The sequence below is a fragment of the Pundamilia nyererei genome, unplaced genomic scaffold, assembly GCF_000239375.1.
Source record: "Pundamilia nyererei isolate P.nyererei 1_Seehausen unplaced genomic scaffold, PunNye1.0 scaffold00065, whole genome shotgun sequence".
NCBI lineage: Eukaryota > Metazoa > Chordata > Actinopteri > Cichliformes > Cichlidae > Pundamilia > Pundamilia nyererei.
This window is the reverse complement of record NW_005187466.1, coordinates 2,139,202-2,165,539: the sequence shown is the minus strand read 5'-3', so window position 1 is coordinate 2,165,539 and position 26,338 is coordinate 2,139,202. Positions and strand designations below refer to the sequence as shown.

The window sequence follows — 26,338 nt, the reverse complement described above, 5'->3', positions numbered from 1 at the left end:
TTATGTAACCATGAAAGGAGGAAGTAGAACATGGAAGTAGAAAGCAGATTTGTTTCAGAGTTTGTTTGTTCTTTTAGGGCACTACAGGCCAGAGCCTCTATCCTCGTGTCACCTCTAAATCCCAAATCACTTACCCTTGAACGCTGCACTAAAATAGACTGCAGATGGAGCCTCATGACCATCACTAACATATTTGTGATTTATCTGATGTTGTGGAACATCTTTTGTATGAGTGAAGAACAGATTATTATTATTAGCTCTAAAATTATCATGATTGCTTGAGGGCGGTGTGATAAAGCAGGTTTTCCATCTTATGACAGGGTTGGTGGTTTGTTTCCAATGGCAGAACACTTTACGTTGCACCTTGCAATTTGCATGGCAGTGTGTGAGTAAGTGTATGAGCCCTTGATTATGTAATGACATACGGTCAAGGCCAAAAGAGGCCTTTTTAATATTGGTCATATTTTATATGTTAATACAGCTGTGGTCACTAGTTTAGATGCACTTATCATGGGCATGGATGAGAGGTGGTGCAAAAGTTTGAATTTATGCATATACATTCCTTCGAATACTTGGTTAAGTGTTCCTTAGCAAGCTGCACCATGGCCAGAATCTTTTTGGTTGCTGTCTGCAAGCTTGTGGCATAATTCTGGTTGGGTATTTGACCTGTCTCTTGGCGAAATTTCTAGAGTTCACTTAAATTGGTTTGTTTCTTGGTGCACATCTGGATGGAGGCAAGGCTATTCCACAAGCTTCATGTTAGCTTGCATTTTGAGTCCAGCCTGCCTCATTGGTTATGACAGTTTTGATGTGTGTTTGGGATTATTGTCCTGTTAGAAAATCCAACTGTATCCAAGTTTGACTTTCTAGCTGTTGATTTGAGGTAAAGTTGAAGAATTTGGAGGTAGATCTCCTCTTTTATTATTTCATCAACTTTGTGCAATGAACCAGCACAACTGGCAGTAAAATAGCTCCAGAGCATGATGATGCCACCTCCCAAGCTTGTTAGTTGGTGCATCATTTTTAGGTTTGAAAGCTTGACCTTGATCTTTCTGAAACATACCTAATGCCTTTGTGCACAAATGGTTCAACCTTTGTCTTATTTGTTGTCCATGTGGGCAGCTGCAAATTTCAGTTGAGCTTGAAGGTGTTCATTTTTAACAGGGGCTCCTACTTGGTTGAGACCCTTTCAGTCTCAATCCAGTAAGTGTATATATCTCATTGTATTTCTTCAGGGATAGGAATCTAGAATCGGCTTCCAGTAGTCCAGTTCCTTGGAACTGTTAGTATGCTTGACTATGATCCTGCTTTCCAGTTCCAGTTGCACTTGTGGTTCTTTGAGCTGATTTCAGTTTGTGTGTCTGAGGAGGTAAATAGTGTTTATGGACATTACTTGTATTTTTACTGCACAAAATGATGAGTAAAGTGCAAACTGCATCCAGTACATCAAGCACAACAGTCGCATTATGCTGCTAACATAACTTCACCTCGCTGCAAGCATCTACACCAGTGATGTCCAAACCTCTAAGCTTCGAGGACCGGTGTCCTGCAGGTTTTAGATGTGTCCTTGACTTAAATGGCTAAATTACCTCCTCAACATGTCTTGAAGTTCTCCAGAGGCCTGGTAATGAGCTAATCATTTGATTCAGGTGTATAGACCCAGGGTGAGATCTAAAACTTGCAGGACACTGGCCCTCGAGGCCTGGAGTTGGCCAAGCCTGATCTACACAGACAGCATGCTAACACAAAGCTAGCCAAGAACCCAGCGCAGCCCCGGCACAGGAGTCAGACTCTGAACTTCAACAGGTAACAAACAGATGAGCAGTCAGGCTGCAGCCTCTATTTCTACCTGAAAAATGTTCTGTACAATATATTACCTTTTTTGAGTAATGACCCCAATGGTGATCACAATAAAGAGGGGAAATACCTCCAACATGAACAAACATTTGACCCACAACATGTCATTAATTTGCATGAATGTCTTTGATATGCTGCTTAGCGATGTTTACTATCAAAGTAAAGAGAATAAGAGAATCGATAATGAATCGGAATCACTAAATTCTTATCATTTCGCTTCTGTAGTTCTCATTGGCTCTGCTCATTTCATTTCTGACCTCATTCTGACCAAAATTTCAAATAATGCATTAAGTGTATCTGCAAGTAGTCTCCAAAATGCTCATCTCAAGAACACAGCTCTGGCTGTGTGCACAGAAGCCCTGCCGACCTGCTGTTCAAGCCTTCTGTTTTTTGGAAGGCAAAACAGGTTATGGTAGACCATGATAAACTGGGAGGCCTGCACCAAGACCAAGACCAAGCACAAGGTAAATAAGGTTTATTTTGAACTGTTGGTCATGCAAAGCTACCCTAATAGAGTCCAAGAACATAGTTATGGAACTGGAAATGAGCATATTAGGTCCCTTTTAAGGACTTTCTAGCTCTTAGATTAAAAGGCATCATTTACTATTAACTTCATGTAGATATTTCAGGCTCTGATTAAGGCATTTATGTGTTGATGCATGTACTAGCTAGTTAACGTCTCTGCTCAACATTCACTATGTTGTCCCCGATTAGCAGGATTAAGAACCCAGTTTTAGCCATGGTAGCACATGAAAGTGGACCTAGCTGCAGCAGCTCAGTCTTAATCGCTAGTACAGATCAAACTCTAATACTAACCCTTGACTTGGTTGGGCTCCTGCAAAACATTTGTATGATTGCATAACTGGTCTCATGAGAGGTAAAGATATAACTGTTCCTGTTCACATACCAGAAAATCCAGAACATGAGGGTTAAATTAACTGTACGTCAGACTTCCATATTATTAAAGAGGAATTTCGTGGATTTTATTGAATCTGTCGAAGAACTTAGTATTTCCATGTAAGTTTATAAAAAGTTACAAACAGGCTTTTGTACAAAATTACATCACTTCAGTATCATGCTCTGGAAGTTAAATCCATTTACAGAGTGGAAACTTGCAATTACAATAAATGATTTTAAAATGAATATCTCTCATTTTAAAATATGTTCATGCACCAAACCCTCTCTCTTTTTTGGTTTGTTTTTGTTTTTTGAGGTTTTACCAAAGCCTCAGAATCTCTGTGATCTTTTATGCAACTAAAAATACTGTCAATATTAATGCTTTGTTGTGGATCACATTAGGTCAGCAGTGGTTTTTTATAACTTTGTTTACAAAGCAGTGCAGATTCATTGCTGAATGTGTATGCTTAAGCATGTGTTGTAGATGCTGGTAAGTGTGTGAGGTTGTGAGTCTGTTTGTCTTCCCTGAGGGTATGCAGTACACAACATTCTATATATTTGTTAGATGGAGGGAGAGGAAGCTTCTTAATGTGATGATGAACTCCATCATCTGACATAATCAGGATGAATCAGTGCACCGTGTTACATAAGCAGATCCCCATCCTTACCTCACCCTTACCCAGATTAGAAACACAGCAGACACAGCCGCCTACAGCCTGCTGATACCTGCCTGCAGCCTGGAGGACTGACGTGATAACAGAACACTGACATCTAGAGGTCAAATGCTGATATCAAACATAGTGCTTTCTCTCTCTTGGAAAATGAAAAATGTGTTTTCACTTTCTTTGAAAACCCCAAATGACTTGAAACGGACAATTCTTCCTAATCTTGCTGTAAAGCAAACAATATTTAAGGGCAGGGGTATAAAACATTCAGCCCACTGGAGGGTCCAGTTTGATGTACTAATGACTGAAAAATGCAGTTTTGCAGTACTGACAAGGACATAAATCGTGGCCTGTTGTGCAAAAAGAGTAGTAAAGTAACTAATAAACCATTAAACAAAAAAATATATATATCATTGCTGACAAATATCATAGTATTTCTCAATAATTTTGAAGTCCCAGCTTTATGGTTTTGTGATTTATTTGTATTTATTTTTTATTTATTTATTTTTAAATCAGGCTCGACTGACCAACAGTTTTACAGAATTAAAAGTCTTTATTGTTGGAATTAAAACAATCTTAAAAATTCTTAACACAACAATGCTAACAACGCTCTTTTGAAACAAAAATATTTTACAAATAATATAGTATCTTCTGCTGTTGTAAAAGATCGTGACAATAAATATGTTGCTTATTTTTTAATGACAATAGAGAGCTCAGAAAAATACTGATTATTTACAGCTTTAGCAAATGCTTATTTTTAAATAAAAATATGTTTTAAAAAAATAAACCAATATTAGTTTGCTTCACATATAATTTAAGTCATATTTCTATTACCATTTTGGACACACCAGCTCATGGGTATGGGTCAGTGTTTCTCTTTCTGACTGCATGATGTTTAACTGTTGTGTCACATCAGTTTTGTGGTCCTTTTAAACTGTATAGAACCCAGTGTAATAGATTTATAGTTATCAGATACTTTGTAAGGACATAAAATCATACTGCAGTGCAGTATTCTTTCTTTCCCTTGCACAAAAAGGGGGAATTAAAAAAATTAAATTAAATTAAACATTGATATTTGCACTTGGCCAAAATCTGCCAAATATCAGTACTTCATCTTGCTTTGCCTGTAAGGGGAACAGAATTTGAGATGACTATATCATCTCAGTGTTGACATAATTAAGCATGGCTAATAAGCACTCGTGGCTTTGTTCATAAGCTGAGAGTTCTGGATACACTGTTGTGTGTCATCTTGTAACCAATGTTACAAACACTTTTAGGTCTTTTTTTAGTGTTTAAGTCCACTGTCTGTAAACCCACAGTGTGTACAGTGTTTGTAAAAGCGGCTCTTATAGTTTTAGACATGCTTATTTTACAAAGGTTGTCTTCTTCTGGTTGACATGCTGCCAGGTTAAGTTAGGACTTTGATTTAAGGTTTAAGGTAACTGTTGTGCTCAGATATGTAGATGTGATGGTTAAAGGGTACCCAATATTATCTGCCTATCTAATATTGTCTGTCAACAATGGTGGATGCTCATGTTAAATAAGGCTAAGGTTTCACGTATTGAGGTCAGTGTACGTGTGAGTAATCCTATCAGCTAAATGTTCAGGTGTCAGACTTTCAGTTTCTACAAGTTCTTTTGTATGATGTCACAGAGGTAGATATCTCTAAAACGGTCATTTTAGCACAAAAGCCCCACACGAGCAGCCAGTCATGGTAAAGCTGGCTTCTTTGAGACCAGGGATAACATGAGGCGTTGCACCAAGATTTAATATAAGATGAAGTTTTGTTTTGAACTGTGACTCATGCAATGTTACTACAGCAGAGTTTTATAATAAAAATAGACGTGGTGCCCTTCAAGAACAGGGAAACACCACTGAAGGTTCTCAAAATTAAAATATGTGTAATAGAGAGAGACAAAGGAGATAAACCTGCTACAGTGCCTGCAGCAAGTCCCCTGCTCCATCTTTTTTCTGTGGAGTACTCCTCTAATTACCGGTGCTTCAGCAATTACTAATGGTCACTCTTTGAGTGACGGATATCAATCATTTCTGAAGCTGAAGGGTTTTCAATTAGATTTTGAGTTAGACCTATCTCATTTGTTTTGTAAGTATACCAAAAACATCTACACCGGATGAGTTTTGAGGTCCTACATTCAGACAAAATTTGTCTACTTTTTAATTAAAATGTCCTATAATGGCAGAGGTGTAGATTTGTGTATATGCGAGAGCTTTAGTTGTGTCTCTTCATGTGCAGAGCCAGGTGGTCTGAGCGAGAGAAGGCTCTCTGACAGAGCATACACTGGTACGGTTTCTGACCCGTGTGCTTGCGGTAGTGACGTGTCAGCTCATCCGAGCGGGCAAATTTCCAGCTGCAGCCCTCCCATGAACAGTGGTAAGGCTTTTCACCTGATAAAAGATAATAAAGCAGATAGCAGTTTTTTAAAAAAGCATCATTTAAACCATGAGTTAAGATCAGTTGTTTCTGTTGTTGGTTACCTGTGTGGGTGCGGAGGTGAGCCTTGAGGTGCGAGCTCTTGGTGTAGGTCTTGCTGCAGCCGGGGTATTCACATCTGTGGATGGCTGGTCTCTTTTTCCCCGTAGCTCTTCTGCCACGCTTCCCTTCCAGCCCACTAGGGGGCACCTGTTGTCCAACCAGCAGAGGCTGCTGGTGCAGGGGCAAATGCCCCTGGCTGTGGTTGTAGTCACAGTAAAGGCTGGCAGTGTGGTTAAAGTGGGGCAAGTAGCGGTAGTGTCGAGGGTCAGGAGTCACAGGCTGAGGTCGGATGAACCTGTTTTCAGGGATGGCCACCACGGGAGGCTGTTGCTGTTGGTGGTGGTGGTGATAGTAGGGGTTGAAGTCCCATTGTGCAACCTTACTGAGGCTTCCTCTGCTGTGTCTTTCAACACTTCCTCCTTGGGAGAAGTCAAACTGATTTACGTTATGCACATTAGAAAATAAAGTTCGACCTGTTTGATCGTCATTAAAACTACGCTGGTACAGCTCTGGCTGGACTGTGGTGGTTTCAGCAGGGGACATGAGCTCAGCCATGAGGCCGCCGCTGTTCATCTGTAGACTCTCCTGTCCTGATGGGTCCTTAAGCACACTCGTCTCTTGGTATGCAGTGTTTGGGTCAAACTGCGGAAGCAGTTGGTTGCTGTTGTTGAGAGAGGGGCTAGGGTCGGGGGAAGGGCTGCGCCACTCTGACAGCAGAAACTCAATGTCCCATGATGCTTGGCTGTCATCATCCAGGAGCTCCTCTGCCATTTGTTCAGAGACCTGCAGTTGCTCAGAGCTCTTTGGTGACAGTTTAGTGCTTGGGGAGTCCAAAGGGAGAGACCCATCTGACTTACACACCTGTTGGAGAGAATTTTAAGATCATGAAAACCAAGAACATCCTTAAATGTTCACAGAGGGTATTTTCCAAATATACAAGCAAACTAGATTACTTATTTTGTTTACCTCAGAATAACCAAATAATAATATAAGCCCATAATAAATTCAGCTGAATTTCATCGAATGAGTAGATTTTCTTAGCATTTGCACCAGTGAGTCAAGCTTCTTGCTTAGGGCCACAAAGCGCCTAATCTGATTTAAAACGGACCAGACCAGTAAAACTGTTGCGTAATAACCACTGTGAGATGGTTTGAGAAAACTATGTGCAATTTCAATAATATGTCTCAGTTTTTCTATGTGCAGACAGACTTGTGTTATCACATGTACATTACAATTTGTAGATCACAATGGATCTGCAAAGCCACAAATCCTCAAGTGTAGAGTATTTTTGAACTTCAACAATATTATTTTTAGTTCTGTATAAAAAGAACAGCTTCCGTCTCAACATACTTGTATCTTTATGGACATTTCCACTCTGTTCTGTTACAAATTTGAATTTTTAATGACTGTTATTCAATTGTAAAACTTTCAGACTTTGCAAAGTCACTGTTCTTTATTACTGATTTAATTTCGTTTAGTTTCTTTCACATAATAGTAATTTTTGTTTTTCAGATTGCCAGAAATAACAAAAAAAATGCATTAATTTCTGCCCACTGTGGTAATAGATGCTGGTGGCTCTCATACACGTGTATTATTCTAATACAAATCCAAAGCTATCATTAAACATATTCAATAAATTATTTATTAAGCCAACAGTTTTGCTCCCTGCAGACTTTCTTTACATTGTGATTTCATTGCTTTTTCATATAAAGCAGCACAATCCACAATACAATAAGTGAACTCAATTGGAACAACAGCAAAATTTTACAAAAAGCTACCAAGTGTAAATACGATTTCATTTAACTTCATCTTGAAACTGTATGCAGTATATTTTTAGAGCCCTTTAGAACAAACAAAAAAACTTACAAGTCATTTTGGTAGCAGTTTAATTTTGAGCATTATTCCGTCACTTTTGTAGTAAAAGCAGACACATAAGTATTAAATGGTCACACTACATGAAAGGTGAGTCACTATATTTCGCTAAAAGAATCAAATATTTGAAGTGAACATGCTACTTACTTTCATATTGTCAGTGGAGTGAGAGAGGTTGGAGAAGGAGCTGAAGGAAGGGAGCACAGCCTGGGTAACAGCCATCAAGCAGTCTGATATGGCAACAGGTGTAACAAGAACAGGAAAGTTTCTCTTTTCTTTTGGATACTTCTGTATTTTATTTATTTTTTTACATGCCCACCTCACCCTCAGCTAACAGGAAGTCAGACTCCAGCTCACCAGGCCTCTCATCCCAGTTACAGTCCACTCAGTGCAAACAGGCCACAGAGAACTGCCTCCTTTTCGTCATTGCTTGCCTGCTATCTCTCCCTCCTCTCTCTTGTCTATCTCTGTCAGCTGCAAGTCTAACTTCAAATCTCTTGTTTTCATGTAGGTTTCGACCGTTAGGAGGTGGAGCATACGTGTAAATTACTTCTCTGGTTCCTTTAAGACCGGTCATTTATAAACCCTAAGAAACTCTACTATCTGACCTCAGCACACTGTCTTCCTGTTGTGTGGGATTCAGAGCAATAAAACCTGAAAAAACATTGAGCATCAGGCTGTCCTCTCACCTTTTACATGTGAGGAAAGACCAAACAACCTTCGCTTATGCAATTAAAAGCTAAAATTTGATGAATCATTATCAGTGAAATGGTCACTGACGTGAATATGCTCAACAATCATTTTACACTCATGTTTTTAAAATTCTTAAAGTACGTTTTTACAGATGTTTATTTCACAGAGGAAAAAGTTGGGATCAAATAGCAACACACACATTTTTTTAAGGCTTCACAGGGAGTCAAATGATGATGAGGATTAAAGCAATAGTTGTTAACTGTTTACGCATTAAACACGAAAGAAACATTTTTGGTTTGTCACTGGAAACTTTTATTTTGTAAGTAGAATATGTCAAAAAGGGAAAGGGGGAAACTGTTTTACAAAATTAAACAATAAATTAATATAAATTTGCGTATGTGAGTTTGAATTTGTATAATTTGGCATTTGTGTAGCACTGCACGTGTCTGACAGTGTACATCAGGTATTTCAGGGAAACAAAATCATGCTAATGATGTAGAGCTAAAATGTATCAAATATGATACACTAGCCTTAACAGGATTAAACAGCTGCTCCATCAAAACTGAACGAGTAGTTTTAAAATGATACACAAAATAATAAAATCATGATAATTAGATGGTAACAGTCACTGCAAATAGTTGCAAATAAATAAAAAAAAGGGGAGAAATAATGCTGAAAACATCTTCTAAGTTTACTGAACTACCATCCATACTTTTGAATGTCTACACAAATGCCTTTAAAGTGCAGTAAAATTAAGCCTGTAGACAAATGGCGCACACTCAGTTATTTTTCATTCACAAGTAAACAGATCATTGGCTGTTATCAGATGAAAGGCCGCTATCTATTTAAGCACGCTTTGGCACAAAGTCCAAACTGTGTGGGCACACATACAGAGACGTTTTATGCACGTTTAATGTTGATAGACATGTTAATTGAAAAAAAGAAAGCATACATGATTTGAAAAAGCAGCTTGCATACTTTTAATATGATTGTGTAAATACCTAAAAACAGGTGACTGGCATATAAACATATACTAAAACAAATAATGGATATGTAGTAATTTTAATTGTTTGACTCTACAGCAGAAAGTGAACCTCTTCTTCTGTTTTTGCTGCTTACAGTTTAACACACTTGTGCACACAGGTTGTGTCTGTATTCCCAGCGAGGACGTGTGACTTCTGAGAAGACCTATGTGTGAAAGGTGATTATATTCTGGCTGCTGTTTATCTGCAGACATTCAGCAAATGCGGGCTGCTGTATTTCCACAGATAATGATGCCCTGACTGCTGCTGACCCCCGATGACTTGCCCGCCACTGATAAAGACTCTCTCTTGAGAGTCTTCCGAGTGACGACTACACATAAGACATTCACTATGCAGGTTGAAAAAATATGCAATGATCGACTGCTTTATAGACACATTGAATCGTACATGTACAATGACAATAAAGGGCCATTCTATTCTATTCTATTAAACAAGTTCAATTTAGGCTGTTTATTTGTCACTTTCAAAGGCATTGACTGAAAATGCTTTTGTTTGAGTCTCACGATTGGTAATTAGTTTGCGTTACTCTTAATTATTTTTTTTTAAATCCCTTGTAGTTTTGATGATATAATGTCAATATCTTAGGGATCCATATGAGTGTTTTGTTCTATAAAAATGGTATTTAGCTATTAATTTGGTTGTTATTTCTTGCTTTCTTTTTTTTTTTTTTTTTTTACCGGATTACAAATGTTTAATAGACTCTTGGTGACAAAACTAAAATAAATGAAAATAAAATCAATAACTGATGGAAGCCATTAAAACGGTAATAAAAATAATAATCTGTCTCCCTCTAGTGGCCATAGTTGACACTGCACCACTGTCTTGAAACCATTGGTAAGCGTAAAATATCTTTTAAAAAAGATTTTAAAAACGTGGAGTCTTATAGTAATAATTTTCTGTCTTTCCCTCTTTTTTTTCTTTTTTTTAAAAACATATTTCAGTGAGTTAAAACAGGGCTTTTGTTATTTAGTTGCTATAGCAACATAGTGTTACTGCCGTCTTCCTGAGTTTGAAGTTGGTCTCCTTTTTTAAAGACTGGCCTTTCCTTAAAAAACAACGAGGTATGCTTTAATAATGTTATTAGTGTTTAATATTAGATTATTAATATAATATTTAGTTACAATATTTGTCTCGTAGATTAACGGGTTTTTTTCCGAAGCTTTAGGTCGTGTTGAAGTCATTCATAGATCACAGCGATGAAGTTCACGTTAAATTCAGGAATAACAGCATCATAAATTGAACTAAAACAATGGTTTTCTGGGTTGTAATTTGTGTGTTTTAGTTTGCAGATGGAAACTTCCTCACAGGCTTCAGCTAGCAGGGGATTGTGGAACAGCCCCAGAGCCACACAGTTCAGCAAGGAGACCCAGGACATGCTGAGATGTAAGCTGTGCTCCAAAAAATCTGAGCTCACTAAAGAAACATTAATAAAAACCTTCAATTTTGCTCTAGCATATTCTAGCATGCATACATGATGATATCAGTGCAGCAGTTTGAACTAGAAATACAGTGTTGACAGGCTGGAATCAGCCCGCCACAGACTGCCCAGCTTTGTTCAACCTTGATGTGTTGATAGTTTTGAATTACTTACTACGTCTTCAAGCAATTCTTCCAAAGGTTTCAGGCATGTTGGAGTTAAAACCTCAGATAAATTGTCCTGGGTCAGAGGGAAGTTGGGGTTTCCAGATTTGAATATACCCACCAGCGTTTTTCACTCTGAGTGTGAGGCACTTCAGTGTCATTGTCAGTCCTGTAAACACACCATGTGAGCTTTTCGTGGTCAGAACATTTGTTCTTCATTTTGCATGTCCTCAAATTTTATGAAGATATGAGAGATTTTATGATCCCGCTATAGAGCTGTGTCTGTGTTTCATTTACCGTTGCTGAGGCCTGTGCTGTGTACTCTTATTGTTCTGTTTCTGTGCTCAGTGTTGAAGCAGGAATCAAGGGTCACCAGCCTCAAGAGAAAACAGATCAACAATCAGCCAAAGAGTAAGTTTGTTAAAGGTCTGATACTGTCTCATGGAGTATTTTCTTATATTTATACTTAAGATATAGTTGTAAGTTAATAACAATATTCCACTCTGTACATATGACCTGTTGCTAAATACCATCATGATTTTGGCCCTTATGGTGCCATATACTGTTACTATTGGACTTCAGATTGATTTAACACTCGGGCATGATGTGCTGAGAGCAGGTGTACCTGATATGGTTGCCTAAATTATGTGGTTCACGTTGTAACTCCCACCTGCTGTTCAAATCTGTTTGTAAGGAGCAGACACCCAGGGTCTGGATTGGAGGGACAGTGATCTAGGCAGAGATGCCCAGATCTCCCTTCTCCCAGCCACCACCTCTTATTCCAAGTCATTCCCTGGCAAGCCAAGTGACACAATGTCCATAGCTTGTCTGTTCCGGGTCTCTTCCCAGACACTACCAAAACACCTCTCCGTCCTATTCAGATCCCCAACCTTCCTCAGCTGACTCCTTCTAGTGTGGAGAAACTATGTCTATACTCTGTACCCCTGTCAAATGATTGAGAACCTCAGCCTAGCCCAGGCACTGTTCACAAAGTTTCTTTAAACTGTGAATGCAAAGCTTTTCGGGAAGAGTCCCACACTTAAAATATGGGGTTTGAAAAAAAAGCATCCACAATTAGCAACGCTTCATTTTTTGTAAACAAAAAACTTCTGCTGCTGTAAAATTTTCTCCTTCAGATGAAACAGCTTTGCCTTTCACCTCTGATCCGGCACAGTCTTCTCCTCCTGGTAAATCTGTCCAGAAACACTGGCCAGTGCACACTCAGAAACGCACCGCCGAGGCATGTCGGTCTGGGAACAGCTACGAGAGAGAAAAGTTTCGTCCTGGTCCAACACGTACGTTCTTGAAACTGACATAAATTTCAGTTTATGTGTATATTGCATGTCATTGATCCCTTCAATTTTCCCCATTTCTTTCCTTTTCTTCTTCATTTATTCCATTTTCTGCACTCTGAGAAAAAGTCAGGCTCTGTTTTGCGGAACTTTTTCTTCATGTCACCCAAGGAGACCTAGAGAAAGAGAAGAGGAAGCTTCAGAACATCTTTGCACATGGGACTGAGCAGCCCGGAGCGGGATCTTCTCAGAAGCCTCCTCAACATCAGAGCTCAGAAATACCAAAGAAGATGGATCGCTATCAGGAAGGTGAGGCTGACTGCAGAGCAAAACAATGAGGTGGAGCGGTTACACCAGCATCATATTTGAATCTTAAAGGGACAGTTTAACCCCCAATTTTTCCTCTTGCCTGTAGCGCTGTTTATCAATCTAAATTCTTTTATTGGGAGTTGTTTTGTAGATTTCAGCTCCAGAAATGTCTGCCTTCTAGATTGTAATAGAAGTGCATGGAACATTGGGGTGTTTTTAGTGCAACAAAAGATACATTTGAAAAACGGAAATTTGTTTTTGTAGGGAATATTTTCTAAACCTTCTGACAAGATCAATATGCTCACTGATCCTCGGAGTAAGACCACGTTCTGTTTTTCCTGCAGTTCTGAATGAAATACAGGAAAGACAACAGTTTCTGGAAGACATGGCCTCCCTGGGTCAGGAGAAAGATTATATCGACATCATCAACACTGAGATATCTCAGGTAAACGTGCTTTCAGCCACTATTATGTTCATTTAGTATTGTATTTTAATATATATATTTCAGTGACGAGACAGATCAGTAGCATTTTAAATTGAACTAAGATATGATCAGATTCACTTAAATGTTTCCTGGCTCTAATAACAGAAATTACGAGAATTGGAGATAATGGAAAAATCCCACGTTCCCACATCTGATACAAACACAGAGAGGACAGAAAATGCAGCCAACAAAGAAGACTGACTGTTGTCTTTGACCGGGCGGTCTGCTTCTCTTCAAGCAAGCGACATACCTTCAGTCAGAGCAGAGACACACGCGCACGCCAGTGAATACAACACACATCTACCCAACTGTGTGAATTTCTTTTATTCCTCTGCCTCCCAGTGTCAGTATTTCACACAGTCCTGCTGCCGTTTTAGGACAATGTACAAGATGACAAAAATGTGGTGGCACAGAAGCCCTTTGTTTCAGCTGGACAGGAAGTTAGGCACAGAGCAGAAACAGACAACAGACACAGCCACACAAGACATATACATCATCTAAGAGACGAGAACACGAACAGAATGAGTAAACGCGTTTACATTAGCTCGAACTAACGATGTATGCAATAAAATAAATGGCACTCGATATAAACTAAGGCAAAACACACACGCACAAAAAGGCATAGTAAAATATAAATTAATGATTGCATACCTCAGGTCCATCCTTCGATAGTTAAAACCGTTATAAACTGGGCTTTTGCTACAGTTGATAAAATACTGTATACTTTCTTCTTCTGAAATTCAATATTGCATCTGTTACCTTCCATAATAAAAGGACGCCTATCCTGCTTTTCCTTGGAAAATGAATAAGTCCCGTTTAAAACTAACCGGCAGTTTGTTTTTTGTCTGCAGTTTCGTTACTGGTCTAATTTTCTCCTCCAATCTAACCCACTTATAAATACTATATCTATGTTTGTGTAATGCTTTGATGACAAGCACCAACACAATTGTAAAACTACTACTGAAGAAACTAAAATACACACAAACACAAATAAAATATGTGTATATATATAGCAGCTAGAAGTCTTTGATTGAGCTTTTCAAGAGTAGATGCTGCAGTTTCAAGCAAGTTTCATCGGGAAAAAAAACAACAAAAAAGACAAACTTATTGCTACTAGTACCATGGGCTCAACCCAAACATGATATAAAACCTCAAATACGTGCACCTTTGAAGGAGCAAAGGAGACCACTACTCAAGAGGGTGTAAGTAAAACTAAAAACATTAAAAACTCAAGGATATCAGGGATCAACGTAAGCTGACATATCACATCTTTGCTGAAGGCCTATAGAGCAGAGTCACTGTGCAATGCAGGGATGTTAAAGCAAAAAGTAATCAGTGCAGTAATACAGAAACCCACCCAACATGCCACTAGTTTGAATATTCAGAGCCTAAACTTTTTAAAGCACTTGCTGTCAGACACTAAAAGGCAACTGAAAATAGTCACTGAATGAGTCTTGGTGCTTAAAAACTGTTTGAGGAGATGTCATAATCTTCTGTCAAAATTCTTTAGTCTTCTTAAAATAGTAGTCCTTCAAATATCCTCTTGAGCTAGACGTGTCCTCTGCTGTTCAGCTCTTCTCCTTACGTGGGCTGGGACTCTTTCCCGGTTCTCCTTTATGGCTCAGACGCTTGAGCACCTTGATGGGTTTAAACTTTGCCCCTTTTTTCTTCTGGTGATCGCTGTCTGGATCCTTCTGAAAGTCTGATGAGGATTAAAATAAGAAATAAAACTGCATTAAAAATTTAAAGGAAGGAAAAGAGTGCCTTCATGAATCTAATGAAACATCATCGCACCTTTTTTCTTCAGCATCTCTTCCATAAGTTTGTCCTCTTCTTCCTCCCTGTGACAGAACCACAGTTAGACTCCTGCCAGTCTCTACACAACACAGATGCACATGAACTGTCTGTACTCGATTACCTCTGCCTGTCCTCGTCCATGCTGTTGACTATTTGGTTGCGCTGTTCAATGATGGTAACCAGCTCAGCCATCAGCTCCTGCTCCCGACTCTTGTCATCCTCGGTCCAGTCTTTCTCTGATGAGAGGAAAGAAGAAATGGAAGAAGCAGAGCATGATTAATAATTTAATCTGTTGTTTTATTTCAATTATGTACACGTTGTAGGTGTTCACAAGGTTTATAAATTATTGATGCAAAAGCAGAGCAGCATTCACTATAAACTAAATGCACATCCACCATCCTGTCAGGTCAGCAGGGAGTCCTGATTAATAAGTCTTGGAGTGCTGGAGATACTGACATTTCATTCATTGCACAAACTAACCAAGAGATTCTTAATAATTCAAACTGAAGATTGATTTTTTTTTTTTATGTTCTTTGAGTACTTCAATAATGTAAACAATAATTTTACAGAATATAGTTACTGGGAGCCACTGAAATGAAACTGGATTGGGCATTTAATGGTTTTTACCTTCCTGTACATGTGAGAAAGGCCAGTCTGGATAACGTTCTAACCCAGTTATTATACAGATGATACTAGGAGAGAAAAGATATTGACTGAGGACAGATGGAAATGTCTCAAATACCTGGTTTGTTGAGAAGACACCTCAACTCGTACTCCACATCAGCCTGCCTCTCCTCCAGGTTCTGCTGCTTCGCCCTGCAGAGAGCAACACATTAAGCAACAATAAGTTCAAAAATCTAACTTCACGCTTACTATTCTGAGCATCTGTCTACAGGGTTTATATGTAAAAATAAAACCAACCATGACGTTCCTAAACTGTAAAATTTATATCTTACGTGTAGACCAGCTCAGCTTCCCGTCGGACAAGAAGGTGTTTATCATGAATTAGGGTGAACCAGTCCACCAACAAGTGCTCCTCATCTTCATCTAAATGAAGAAAGGGTGAATAACAAATATTAGTACTCCTGTCATTTCTGACAGAGAAGCAGATTTGCTTTTATTACTTAGAAATGACTATTTAAAAAAAAACAAAAACAAAAAGAACAGAACAGAAAGCTGGTCTTCACTGGACTTAAAGTGCTGTAATGTGATACCGTTTGGATTGTCTCTGAGCTTCTTCTCCAGCTCCACTCCCCTCTGCTCCAGCTCATCCAGCTGCTTCTCCAGCTGACTCATCTCCCCATGGATGTCCTCAACTGGGATGTATTGATCTGACTGCACCTGGAAGGATGTTTGAATCACATGACTACTACTTCATCTGTTTTACTCTTAAGTGATGATGTCATTTCTGTCGGGTTTATTTCTGTTTTTAATTAGTCCGTTTTTATTTTGGGGGGTTATTTACCTTGCGTTTAATAAGTGGGAAGCCATGACCGGGAGCCGGGGGTCTAGCAGGACGGGGGCCTTTTGGCGGTCTGGTTTTAGAATTGGCAGGAGAGGGCGAAGCTTTTCGGTTGAAGGGGTTCTCTTTACATATCCGCTAAAAAGAGAAAAGATGCAGTTGGATTTTTAGTATGTGCAAAGTGTATTGATATATAAATTGTCTTCTGTTTGGAGGTGGCGCCATTACCTTGTTTTGTGACTGGGTGGCCTCTGAGGCCAGTGGGCTGGGGTTGCTGGGTCGTGGTGGTGGAGGTCGAGGAGCCTTGGTCACTGGGTTGCGACTGGTCTGTGGAGTGGCTGGAGCTGAGCTGGCATTTGCTGGTACTGGAGAAGGGGCGGGGCTTGGAGAAGGCTGACGGAGATGCTCAGTCGAGGAGGAAGAAGGGGAAGGCTTGGAGTCGTTCGGTGAGCAGATGGAAGGCTCGGAGACGCTTTTGGTGAAGTTGTGTTCCTGGTCGCTGCTGCCACCGCCAGCTAAAGGGAGCTGAGAGGAGCTGTAGTCTGAGCCTGAAGACAAACTCTCTGTACTGAGAGCTGGAGAGGGGGAGCAAGAGGAGGACTGAGAATGAGAGAGAGCTGAAGAAGAGAAAAGTTTTTGAAATAATTAAAAAAAAAAAAAACAGCAGGGACAGAAGAAATGCAAGAGGAATAAAAAGTAGTTTGAAATGTTGGAATAAAGAGGATAAGGGGAAAGAAAACACATTATTTTTAGCATCTATTAGCAACACATCTCTTTTCAACTATTTTTAGTCTGACTCTTTAGAATAATTTTTTTATTACTATTTTTATCAGCTGTGTACATAGTTTCCGCTCACCTCTTTTGAAGTGACAACTTGTCTGTTAAATTAGAGGTTGTTTAATTTTACATCAGACAAACTAATCTAAGATTAAAGTGACTAACAACAGCACACACACTTCACACTTCTATACTGCACACATTTTTGAAGATTGGATGCTCAAAGTTGGACAAATGTGCTTTTTATCTATTAAATGGATAAAATGGAAAGTAAAACACAATATTATAAATCACTGGGTTGTAAACTTGTAAATTTCAGTCTTGATCAATGACGATCAGGCTTTGCAACTGAAAATCAAATATGAATTTACTTTTGTCCTGTTACATGTAACTCCATATACCTGGCAGTTTAACTAGAGACATAAATAGAGAGTGAACAAATAAACTGAGGAAATTCTGTTGCACAATAGTGCTTGCACCCCTTGCAGAGCCAATCAACAACAAACACTTTGTCAGTAGTTGCACATATCTGCCTGAATACATTACCAGGATGGCTCTGAATGGTGACCCTTATGTTACTATGAAAAGTACCATGCACTGCGTGTTCAGTGTCTCTACTATTGTTCAGCATATTTAGACGCATCTGTCTTTTCCAGACACACTAGTTAGCTCATCATCAATCACTTCCTGAGAGCTGTGTTACAAGTTAGAAGCACATTTCCATGGCGAAATGACCTCATTCACGATGAGTCAAGTACTGATAAATTACAAAAATATGGATAAGTGACATAAACGTAAGAGTATGCCCCCTGAAAAAGTCAATCCTAGTGCGTAATTTTGGGCACAGCCATGTTTCATAAGGGACTCTGCTTTCATACAGTTTAACTGCACAGTCATATTAGTGTTTTCATCTATAAACTTCAAAATTCTCAGCTCTTTACACTGAGTTTAGAAACCCACTGAATCAGGTGGCACTAAAGAAAATGACCTATGTTTCTTTCTGTAATTTCTTTACAAACATTTGATAAAACATCAAATAGTTAAGTTACTGTTTGATACTTGTAAAGCACAAAGGGGATGCTCTTGGTGTTTGTGGTTCTGATAAAACTGACCTTGGTTACCGGTGGGTGGCCGAGGAGCACGAGGTGCAGGCCGTTTCTTGCTCTTGGTGCTTGCAGGACTGACAGAGCGGGATGAACTTCGTTTATTAGTGGGAGTGTCTGCACCCACTGCGTCTGCTGCCTGAGTGATGCTGTACCATGGGTGACTAGACACCACCGTAGGTGGAGGTGCTCCTCCCTCACTCCCTTCTTCCCCATTTCCCTCGCTATTTTCGTCGTCCTCGTCCTCGAACGGGTTGGAGGACTGGGGGGGCGTGCTGGGTCTGGAGCCCTCCCCTTTGAGAGAGGACAAAGAGCCTGTGTTTGGAGGTGTTGCCAGTCCAGCAGGGGGAGGGGGAGGGGCTGGTGCTTTCTTCTTCTTGGGTTCTGACTGAACCAGTGCGAGCCAAGGTGGGTCTTTGGGTTTATGGGTGCCACTGAACAGTGAAACACAGATAGTGATGGAAGGGAGGGTCACACAGAGGAAGACAACAAAGTACATCCACATGGAAGCATGGAGGGTTAAACAATTACAGCAGACACTGCAACAACATGACAAACACTATGGAGGTGTGATTAACGAACGTGAAATGGCATTTAAGATAAATTCAGCTACCTTGCAGGAGACTGTGACCTTCCTCTGGGTTTGGGAGGAAGTGGAAGCTTCTGAGTTTCACCTGTGATATTAGGAAAAGCGTTGAGCATGACTATAAACAAATGATTCTGCTATTTTTAGAAACTTACTGTGCAAAAACGACTTACCGACTGCAGGACCGTCTGCTGTGCGGGAGAGTCGAGCTCGTGGCACAGGGCGAGGTGGAGGGATGGGATCAGAAACCCGGCGGGGTGCAGGCACTGGCCGACCGGTAACCTCAACGTGAGGTGTAGAAGGGAGGTCTCCATTTGCTGTGTGTTTGGCTGGTGTTTGAGTTTCTTCTTCTTCTTTCTCTCCCTCCTCCTCTTCATCGTCGCTCTCATCGAAAGGGTTGGGAGGTGTGGCAGATCGTGGTTTCTCCTCTGCTTCGCTGGTACTGTCTTCATTTGTTTTTTCTAAACCGTCTTTGCTTGTTGTAACGGGAGCGACCGTGACCGAGTCATCGGCTGGAACGTCAGAATCGTTCGTTTCCTGTACTGGAGTCTTTGCCTGGCAGCCATCAGAGGGCGCCGTGTGAGGAACTGTGCTGCGACCGGTCCTAGCAGACTGTCCCGACGCTGGTCTCTTACTAAGATCGGGCTGGCCATTCTGGTTGGATAAAGCATTCCTATTAAGGTGATGTGCACAGACAAGTGCCCCAGAGTTGCTTTCTAATTTGTAGGATCCATGAAGCAGTGTCCTGTGACACTCAGTGCACCTGAGAAAACAAAGAAACAAAAACAGGAAGTGTGACGAAAAATAAACAGTTGTTTTTTGTGACCTGTTTGCAAAAAGGATTCACGCATTATTAATGTATACCAAACACCACCTACAGTAGATATATGAATTGAAAATGTTCAACAGGTGAAACATAAACATTTCTTTCTCACGATGTCACAGGAAACCGGACACACCTGTTCTGACACGATAGCTAATTTTAGCTGTAGTGTGAAGCCTATGTGCAGCTGCTACAACTCAGGGTGAAATATTAACTGTTGTGTCCACCAAAAATATGTGACCAGCTCTTTGAAAAGCTGAACTTCTTGCATCTTCAATCAGAAAAATAGCACCCATATCATAGTAACTGTTACTGAAAGTAATCAAAACAAAAAGATTTATAAACAAATAGCTAAGGGGAATTTACTGATATTAAAAGAAATAAAAAATAAAAAGTAATGCAATGGCAAATACAAATAGTAATAACTGTTATAATATGTTATAAATGTGTAATAAGTTGTAATAAATGTTTTCTAATTGACAATTTCTTTTAAAACAAAAAGATAAAGCATCCAGTTCAAGTGTCTTACTCACACACAAATCTGAATCCATCACTCGATAGTGCACAGAATCCTCTGTCACAGCTTGACTCAATAATTCGGGTCTTGTTTTATCAAGTTTTTAAATTGTTTGGCGGCCATACCCAGAGGGAGGGAGTAAGCCTTGAGGAGAGGAGGTGAGGACGTACAACACGAGAAATGAGTAGAAAGGGAGCGCTCACTTGAAACAGTTGCGATGGTAGAGCTTGCCGTCCACCAAAAACCTCTGCACCAGGTGGACGTGTTTCTGGCAGGCGGCGCAGGTGCTGCTGAGAGTGCTCCGCTTGACTGCCGCAACCGCTTCGGTGCCTGTCTGCACGGACTGGATCGGCAAGTACATGCGACCGGGGATGTTGTTCGCAGGAAGGGGGACAGGGAGGAGACATCAGGGGAAGGGGGAAGATGGAGAGTAATGGGGGAGGGGGGAGATCATATACGGAGTCAGGATTTGAGGATGTGGATTGTTCATTCTGTTTAGCTAGCTACATCTACTTGGTTATCTTATTTTTGGAGTTCAAGTGAAAACATAATTTGATTGATTAAAAAAGTGTGTTAAAAAAATCAAAAGAATGAAATGTTAAAAAGATGTTTATTAGTAAAAAACAACCCAAACAGCTTTGGTTAGTGGCTCTGGGAGTCACACATTTGGGATACAGTTACTCTTTAGGACTGAGATATTGCATTTTTTTTGTTTGTTTTTTCTAGGTGTTAAGTAAATATAGGGGTTAGAAGCAGCATATTTCAAAACTTGGCACACAGTGTTAAGAAACTACAACTGTTAGTCTTTTATCCATAGGAGACTGTTAAGAAAGACTGACCTAACAGTTCTCTTTCACCTCCAAGCCCACCCTCCCACCCCCACCCTACTGCCTAGGCTCAGGACCAGAGAGCGGAGGGGGGGTGAGATGTGAGGACGGAGAACAGGAAGAGGAGGGAGTGGAATGAATTTCCATCTGAAGAAGGGAGGAAGGGCAAGTGGGGGAGTGATGAGGAGAAAAGCAGTACATGGGAGTACGGGATGGAGGAAAGGTGTTGAAGGGCATGCGAAAGAAAAGAGAGACAGGATACAGAGGCTATCTTTATAGACTTATTCTACTGCCATTGTTGGGCTTTTTCCCCTGCTGTGCAACACATAGCTCACATAAGGAAGTTGACATAAAAATCCATATTTGGATATTCTACACTTTTGTAGTAAAAATAGCAGATTTACACGATGTAATAACTCCACATAGTACATGCAAAATGATTGTTAAATCTTTCAAGGCTTCAAATGTCATTTCAGTGGGATTATCCACTCCATAACAGGCCATCATAATCAAAGTATTTTGAGTGATCTACAGCTTGCTACCATGCAAACTCTAGTAGACACCATGTCAAGCTCCTAGACGTTAATTAGGCCTAATATTCCCAAACAGATAAAAGAATAAAACGCTTCTCCTGGTGCCAAGTCTTATATACTTACCTCAGTCTTATCTTCCAGAGGAGTTACAGGCCTTTTCTGGGCTGGCTCATTGAGACCAGCAGTACTGAGCCTCTTCATACAAGGAGGGTTTGCTGTGGTAGAGAAACAAGGGGAAGCCAGTTAATGGCTAATTTCTTGTATCCATTATTATCACACCCAAAATTTAAGCTGTTGTGCAGTCCAGTTTCTTCTGAGTTATGATGAAATGAGAAATGAAGTGAGACTTTTCATGAATGGCACCACTAAATTGAAGTGACAAATATACCCAGGTACTGGCCCCAACCCTCTAGGTTCATGTCTCCCTATTGGTAAAGTTGACCAAGTTGCATCTGTGGTTTCCCCCCTCTTTATTTTTCATTTATTCAAGTTATCAAACACTGAATGTGTTTGCTCTTTGTTCACTGGCATAGGCAGCAAAGAAAGTGGATGATGATGATGATGATGATATGACCCAATCACAGCACTTAAGAGTTGAAGGTGAAGACAAGAGAGACTAAACTGACATCCAATTAAAAAAAAGATTTACTTTTTCCTTTGATGATTGCTACAGTAGTGCATAAAAACAAAACACTGGAATATTTTTTTAAACCAACCCAACATACATTCTAGTTTGTTTTTTCCTTTACTGTCTTTTGTTTTTTAAACCCGTCAGAGTCATAGTCCAGCATCTTTGAGTGCAGCTGGGGATAGTAATCTCTGATATGCTCTGACAAGCTGTTTCATGCTGGAGGGCAACCGAAACCTGCTGCAGATAAAGAACTGGTGTATGTGTCACAACACTGAGCTCACCGAGGCTGCAAATAATAATAATAATAATAATAATAATGGATTGGATTTATATAGCGCTTTTCGAGGCACCCAAAGCGCTTTACAATGCCACTATTCATTCACTCTCGCATTCACACACTGGTGGAGGCAAGCTACGGTTGCCACAGCTGCCCTGGGGCAGACTGACAGAAGCGAGGCTGCCATATCGCGCCATCGGCCCCTCTGGCCAACGCCAGTAGGCGGTAGGGTAAAGTGGAACAAGGAGAACAAGGACTACTTTGACAAACTGCAGTTCAAGATCATGGAAAAGGAGTCAATCCAGGGATAAGGAAGATACTGGAGAGACAGCTTTTATATAATCACATTTACCGCAGTTTGCCACAAATGCAAAACATCTCTGCAGGAAACACTCATACCTAAAATATATCACTGAAAAAAAAAAGCTTACTGAGTCTGTAATAGCATATACATTAACAAGTAAAAGATTATACATGTGTATGTGACAGAATTCACACAGTTGCACGCACCCTGAGACTTGTTGTTGAAGAAGTTGTAATACTGGGACACGTATGTGATGATGCTAAGCCGGTCAGGCACTTTCATAGACACCATGTCTTCTGGGTCCAACAGGGCTGGAATCCCCAGTTCAGTCTCAGCCACTTCAAACGCCTTTCAATGAGGAAAAGAGGATAAGGGGAAAGGAAGTAGAAAGAGCAGGAAACAAAAAGAGATGTTGGCAATGAGACAGGAACCAGTGAGCTTAGATACAAGGCAAAACTTGAGTAAGAGCGAGGTAAACTGACCTCTTTTTTTATTAAAGATAAAAACCTTGATAAGCACAAATTTGGTAACAACTCAGCTTGTTCTGTTGTTGAAACCTAATGTGGTATCTTGGTATGACTTCTATCAGTATTTCATTTCTTTATTATTAGGAGTTGTAGTGGAAACTTGTGGGAGTGTGGTCTCTGTATTATTCAGGAGAATGGAAATGATTAGTGGTTAACCTTTCAATGCTTTAAGCACCTACAAAAAATAAATCCCCTCACTGCACTGAGCCTGCAGGAGAAATCTTATCTCAAGCCGAAATAAATAAAACCAAAACAAGTGGAAAAGCTTGACTGGATGTGGGTGAGAAAGTATGCAGTGAAAAAAAACAACAATCCGCCGTTTGCATGATGTTTACATTTATTCCTTTGAGAAAAACCAGCAGTGAGAAAAAAAAAATTTCCAGTGAAGAAATGATACTGCAAACAGCATTACATAACAACATACCAGCACGGTTCTGAAACAACGAGGCCTACAAATGCTGCACATCACAATTAAAGTGAAACTAAATCTAAAAATCCCCAAACATGTGGTTTCTAAAAACCAGTCTTAACCTCCCCACACCTACTATTAGATAGTTAAATTGAGAAACCTTATGAACACAAGCACACTCTCTCTCTCACACTCACACACACACACACAAATGCACACCATCTTGGTCGGCAGCTGCCTCCAAACACGTCATGTATCATTAATACTGTGTGCTGCTCAGTAACATTTAATATCTATTTATTATTATTATCATTATTATCGGTATTGATTTTATTGCAATTATCCACTTCACATGAGTACATGGTGATTCTTTGCAGTGATCCACAGCTAGCAGACTCAGAGTAGTGAGATTTAATGCTGCAGAGGCCTTGAGTCAGATACTATCCAAGTGATGGATCTTTTAACACTTTTCAGCCCAAATCGGGTCAGGAAGACTTTTCTCTTGCATTTTACACTTTGTAAGGCCTAGGATTTTTTATTTTTTGTTATTTTTTTGAGCATGGTGAGCGAGTGAAGTGAAACCAATATAGTTATTTCTGTAGTGGCAACCCAACAACCAAAACAGCTACTTGAGGGAAGCTAAAGTAGTTTCCACCTCGTGCTGAAAAATCTGTGGCTCACCATGACAAATACTTCTAACATTTTATTTTTGGATTTGAATCTAAAAACAGAGACAAAAACTGGGTGCACTGGATGAATGACAAAAATGAGGTGACACAAAAAGTCTGCAGCTTCCTTCTGGCTCGAATTCTCCTCACCCTGTCACCTATGACTTTCCTAAACAGACCACTCTAAAGTCTGTGACCTAAAGTGTCACCCAAGTGACACATCAACCCTCACCAGGCATCATCAAAAACCTGAAAAGATTGTGTAACACCAAAAAAAAAAAAAAGAAAATGTCTGCAACATTGACATTTGCTACCAATGTAATGTAATCCACAGTGATTCTAAAGGTTAACAATAACTTGAAACCTGCACAGTAGGAGCTCCTAGCTTGAGTCTCCATGTGACAGCAGTAACATCTAAACAGTGATTCAGCATTTAGTGAGTCTGTCAGCACCTCCTACATGAAAGGGGACTCAAAAGTCATTCCAGGAGACAATCAACCCCAAATACACTCATGAAACTCACAAATTGATCTTACATGGTCAATCAAACAGAATGCTTCCACATAATATTCACTCCAGACTAGACGTGACAATTACTTTCTTCCTTTATAAGAATTCTTTATAAGCTTTTCACTTCTCCTAACGCTGCAGGAATTGAAAAACAAACATTAAAACAACAATAAAGAACTGCCAAAGCTGAGCTCAGACTGAAAGGAGACTTCCATTTCAACCCTCAATGTTCTCCTGGCTTCAAAGCCATGTGGAAAAAAACAGCCAAGGAAATCAGATTTTTAAAGTTTTAGGCTGTATTTGATGTACTGCTTTACAAAGCTGCAAACTCTGCACTTTTGCACTGAAAATCTTCACTTCATGGTTTCTCCACAGGCTTATGTCAAGAATTTAGTTTTTTCTGACACAGAGTGCTCTGGCTTCCTCCCTCTGACTCTCTGCCCTTCAGCAGAATTAAGTAAGAGTCTCTCTTCACATCACGCACACACTCCACTTACACCCATAACATCTATGAGGAGTCAAACACATAATATGTTTCTGGCTACACATAAGCTAGGGATTTCCAAATGACTCAGGTTTCAAAATGACATCATTCAACACAGAACAACGTGTGCACAAAACATATAGTTGTAAACGTGACTCACCAGGCGGTTGTTCTCATAGACATTCTCCTTAGTCAGTGAGCCAAAATCTCTGCAATGACAGAAAAAGGTTACAACAACATTTAGGATAAGGCTGAAGATAAGGCAGCCAGCATAGTTCTATAGCAGCCCTGTTTCTACATACAACTTGCTCAACTATTTGCACTCATATTATAGACTATAAGCTATAATCTAAATAGATTATAAGCTATTATTTGCCTGACAGCATAACAAACTGCAGTGGTGAGCGGTTACAGCTCCCACCTACCACTGCTGACAATCTCAAAAACCGGCCTTAAATGATGCCTGATGCCTGATGCCAAAAAGAAAGAAGCAGCAGGAGCGATGGGCCGATAATTACAAGGCTCTGCTCTAAAATGCCCAGAGCAGGGATCTAAAGCCAGTTTCTCACCAGTAAACATCCTGCAGTAAAACTGGAAAAAATGTCTGAGGAGCTGTGGGATGAATGTGCATAAGTAAATGTGTGCAGTGGTCTTAGACACAACAGTATGGCAGGGGGAAAAAATAAGAAAAACCCACCATGAACCCAATGAGTGCTTGTGGAAACCATGTGGAACTTTCAAGAAGGCAAAATCCTGTGAATGAGCTCCGTGTTGGAGCCACACAAAGTGACCTCTGTTCTCTCTAATCTAATTCCCGTGGCCACAAACGCACCGAGCAGCAACTTTAATATCAGGGCTGTGTCAGCCCGAGTCCCCCGTGTCAGCATAACAGACATTGCCAAAATAAAAAGTGCAG

General features: G+C 40.0%; 3 protein-coding genes across 6 annotated transcripts in view; 1 reads left to right on the top strand and 2 right to left on the bottom strand.

Annotated features, from left to right (window-relative positions):
- The first annotated feature begins 1,716 nt into the window (after window positions 1-1,716).
- On the top strand, window positions 1,717-13,513 carry cunh22orf23 (chromosome unknown C22orf23 homolog). 2 transcript variants are annotated; one of them, XM_005735814.2, is made up of 11 exons: window positions 1,717-1,806; window positions 2,255-2,321; window positions 9,622-9,679; window positions 10,316-10,355; window positions 10,463-10,582; window positions 10,804-10,904; window positions 11,451-11,513; window positions 12,239-12,397; window positions 12,566-12,703; window positions 13,048-13,148; window positions 13,293-13,513. In XM_005735814.2, exons 6-11 carry the CDS (start codon window positions 10,811-10,813, stop codon window positions 13,386-13,388), a joined length of 651 nt encoding a protein of 216 aa, XP_005735871.1. In that variant the 5' UTR covers window positions 1,717-1,806; window positions 2,255-2,321; window positions 9,622-9,679; window positions 10,316-10,355; window positions 10,463-10,582; window positions 10,804-10,810; the 3' UTR covers window positions 13,389-13,513. The 2 variants fall into 2 exon arrangements, with proteins under 2 accessions (XP_005735871.1, XP_005735872.1); XM_005735815.2 differs by lacking the exon at window positions 10,463-10,582.
- On the bottom strand, window positions 4,034-8,085 carry klf1 (Kruppel like factor 1 (erythroid)). Its single transcript, XM_005735813.1, has 3 exons — window positions 7,933-8,085; window positions 5,916-6,774; window positions 4,034-5,825 (listed from the first exon to the last, which is right to left on the bottom strand). Exons 1-3 carry the CDS (start codon window positions 8,005-8,007, stop codon window positions 5,650-5,652), a joined length of 1,110 nt encoding a protein of 369 aa, XP_005735870.1. The 5' UTR covers window positions 8,008-8,085; the 3' UTR covers window positions 4,034-5,649.
- Window positions 13,494-26,338, bottom strand: part of micall1a (MICAL-like 1a) — a 17,381-nt gene continuing 4,536 nt past the window's right edge. For 2 of the 3 annotated variants that reach the window (XM_005735816.2, XM_013911549.1), the window contains 15 exons: window positions 25,583-25,631; window positions 23,031-23,172; window positions 21,736-21,827; window positions 20,456-20,595; window positions 19,086-19,675; window positions 18,940-19,000; window positions 18,336-18,760; window positions 16,675-17,063; window positions 16,450-16,584; window positions 16,199-16,325; window positions 15,941-16,031; window positions 15,727-15,800; window positions 15,106-15,220; window positions 14,982-15,028; window positions 13,494-14,889 (listed from right to left, as the gene is read on the bottom strand). In XM_005735816.2, the coding sequence (XP_005735873.1) occupies window positions 14,756-14,889; window positions 14,982-15,028; window positions 15,106-15,220; window positions 15,727-15,800; window positions 15,941-16,031; window positions 16,199-16,325; window positions 16,450-16,584; window positions 16,675-17,063; window positions 18,336-18,760; window positions 18,940-19,000; window positions 19,086-19,675; window positions 20,456-20,595; window positions 21,736-21,827; window positions 23,031-23,172; window positions 25,583-25,631 (2,611 nt within the window). In that variant the 3' untranslated portion in view covers window positions 13,494-14,755. The remainder of the gene's footprint in view (window positions 14,890-14,981; window positions 15,029-15,105; window positions 15,221-15,726; window positions 15,801-15,940; window positions 16,032-16,198; window positions 16,326-16,449; window positions 16,585-16,674; window positions 17,064-18,335; window positions 18,761-18,939; window positions 19,001-19,085; window positions 19,676-20,455; window positions 20,596-21,735; window positions 21,828-23,030; window positions 23,173-25,582; window positions 25,632-26,338) is intronic. The other variant, XM_005735817.2, reaches the window with a different exon arrangement.

Bases quoted from the DNA above. Each gene is read 5' to 3' on its own strand.
- cunh22orf23 (XM_005735815.2), top strand. From the start codon at position 10,811: ATGGAAACTTCCTCACAGGCTTCAGCTAGCAGGGGATTGTGGAACAGC. The intron at 10,905-11,450 runs GTAAGCTGTGCT...TTCTGTGCTCAG, and splicing joins GACCCAGGACATGCTGAGAT to TGTTGAAGCAGGAATCAAGG. The intron at 11,514-12,238 runs GTAAGTTTGTTA...TTTCTCCTTCAG, and splicing joins GATCAACAATCAGCCAAAGA to ATGAAACAGCTTTGCCTTTC.
- klf1 (XM_005735813.1), bottom strand. From the start codon at position 8,007: ATGGCTGTTACCCAGGCTGTGCTCCCTTCCTTCAGCTCCTTCTCCAAC. The intron at 6,775-7,932 runs GTAAGTAGCATG...TCTCTCCAACAG, and splicing joins ACTCCACTGACAATATGAAA to GTGTGTAAGTCAGATGGGTC. The intron at 5,826-5,915 runs GTAACCAACAAC...ATCTTTTATCAG, and splicing joins TCACCTCCGCACCCACACAG to GTGAAAAGCCTTACCACTGT.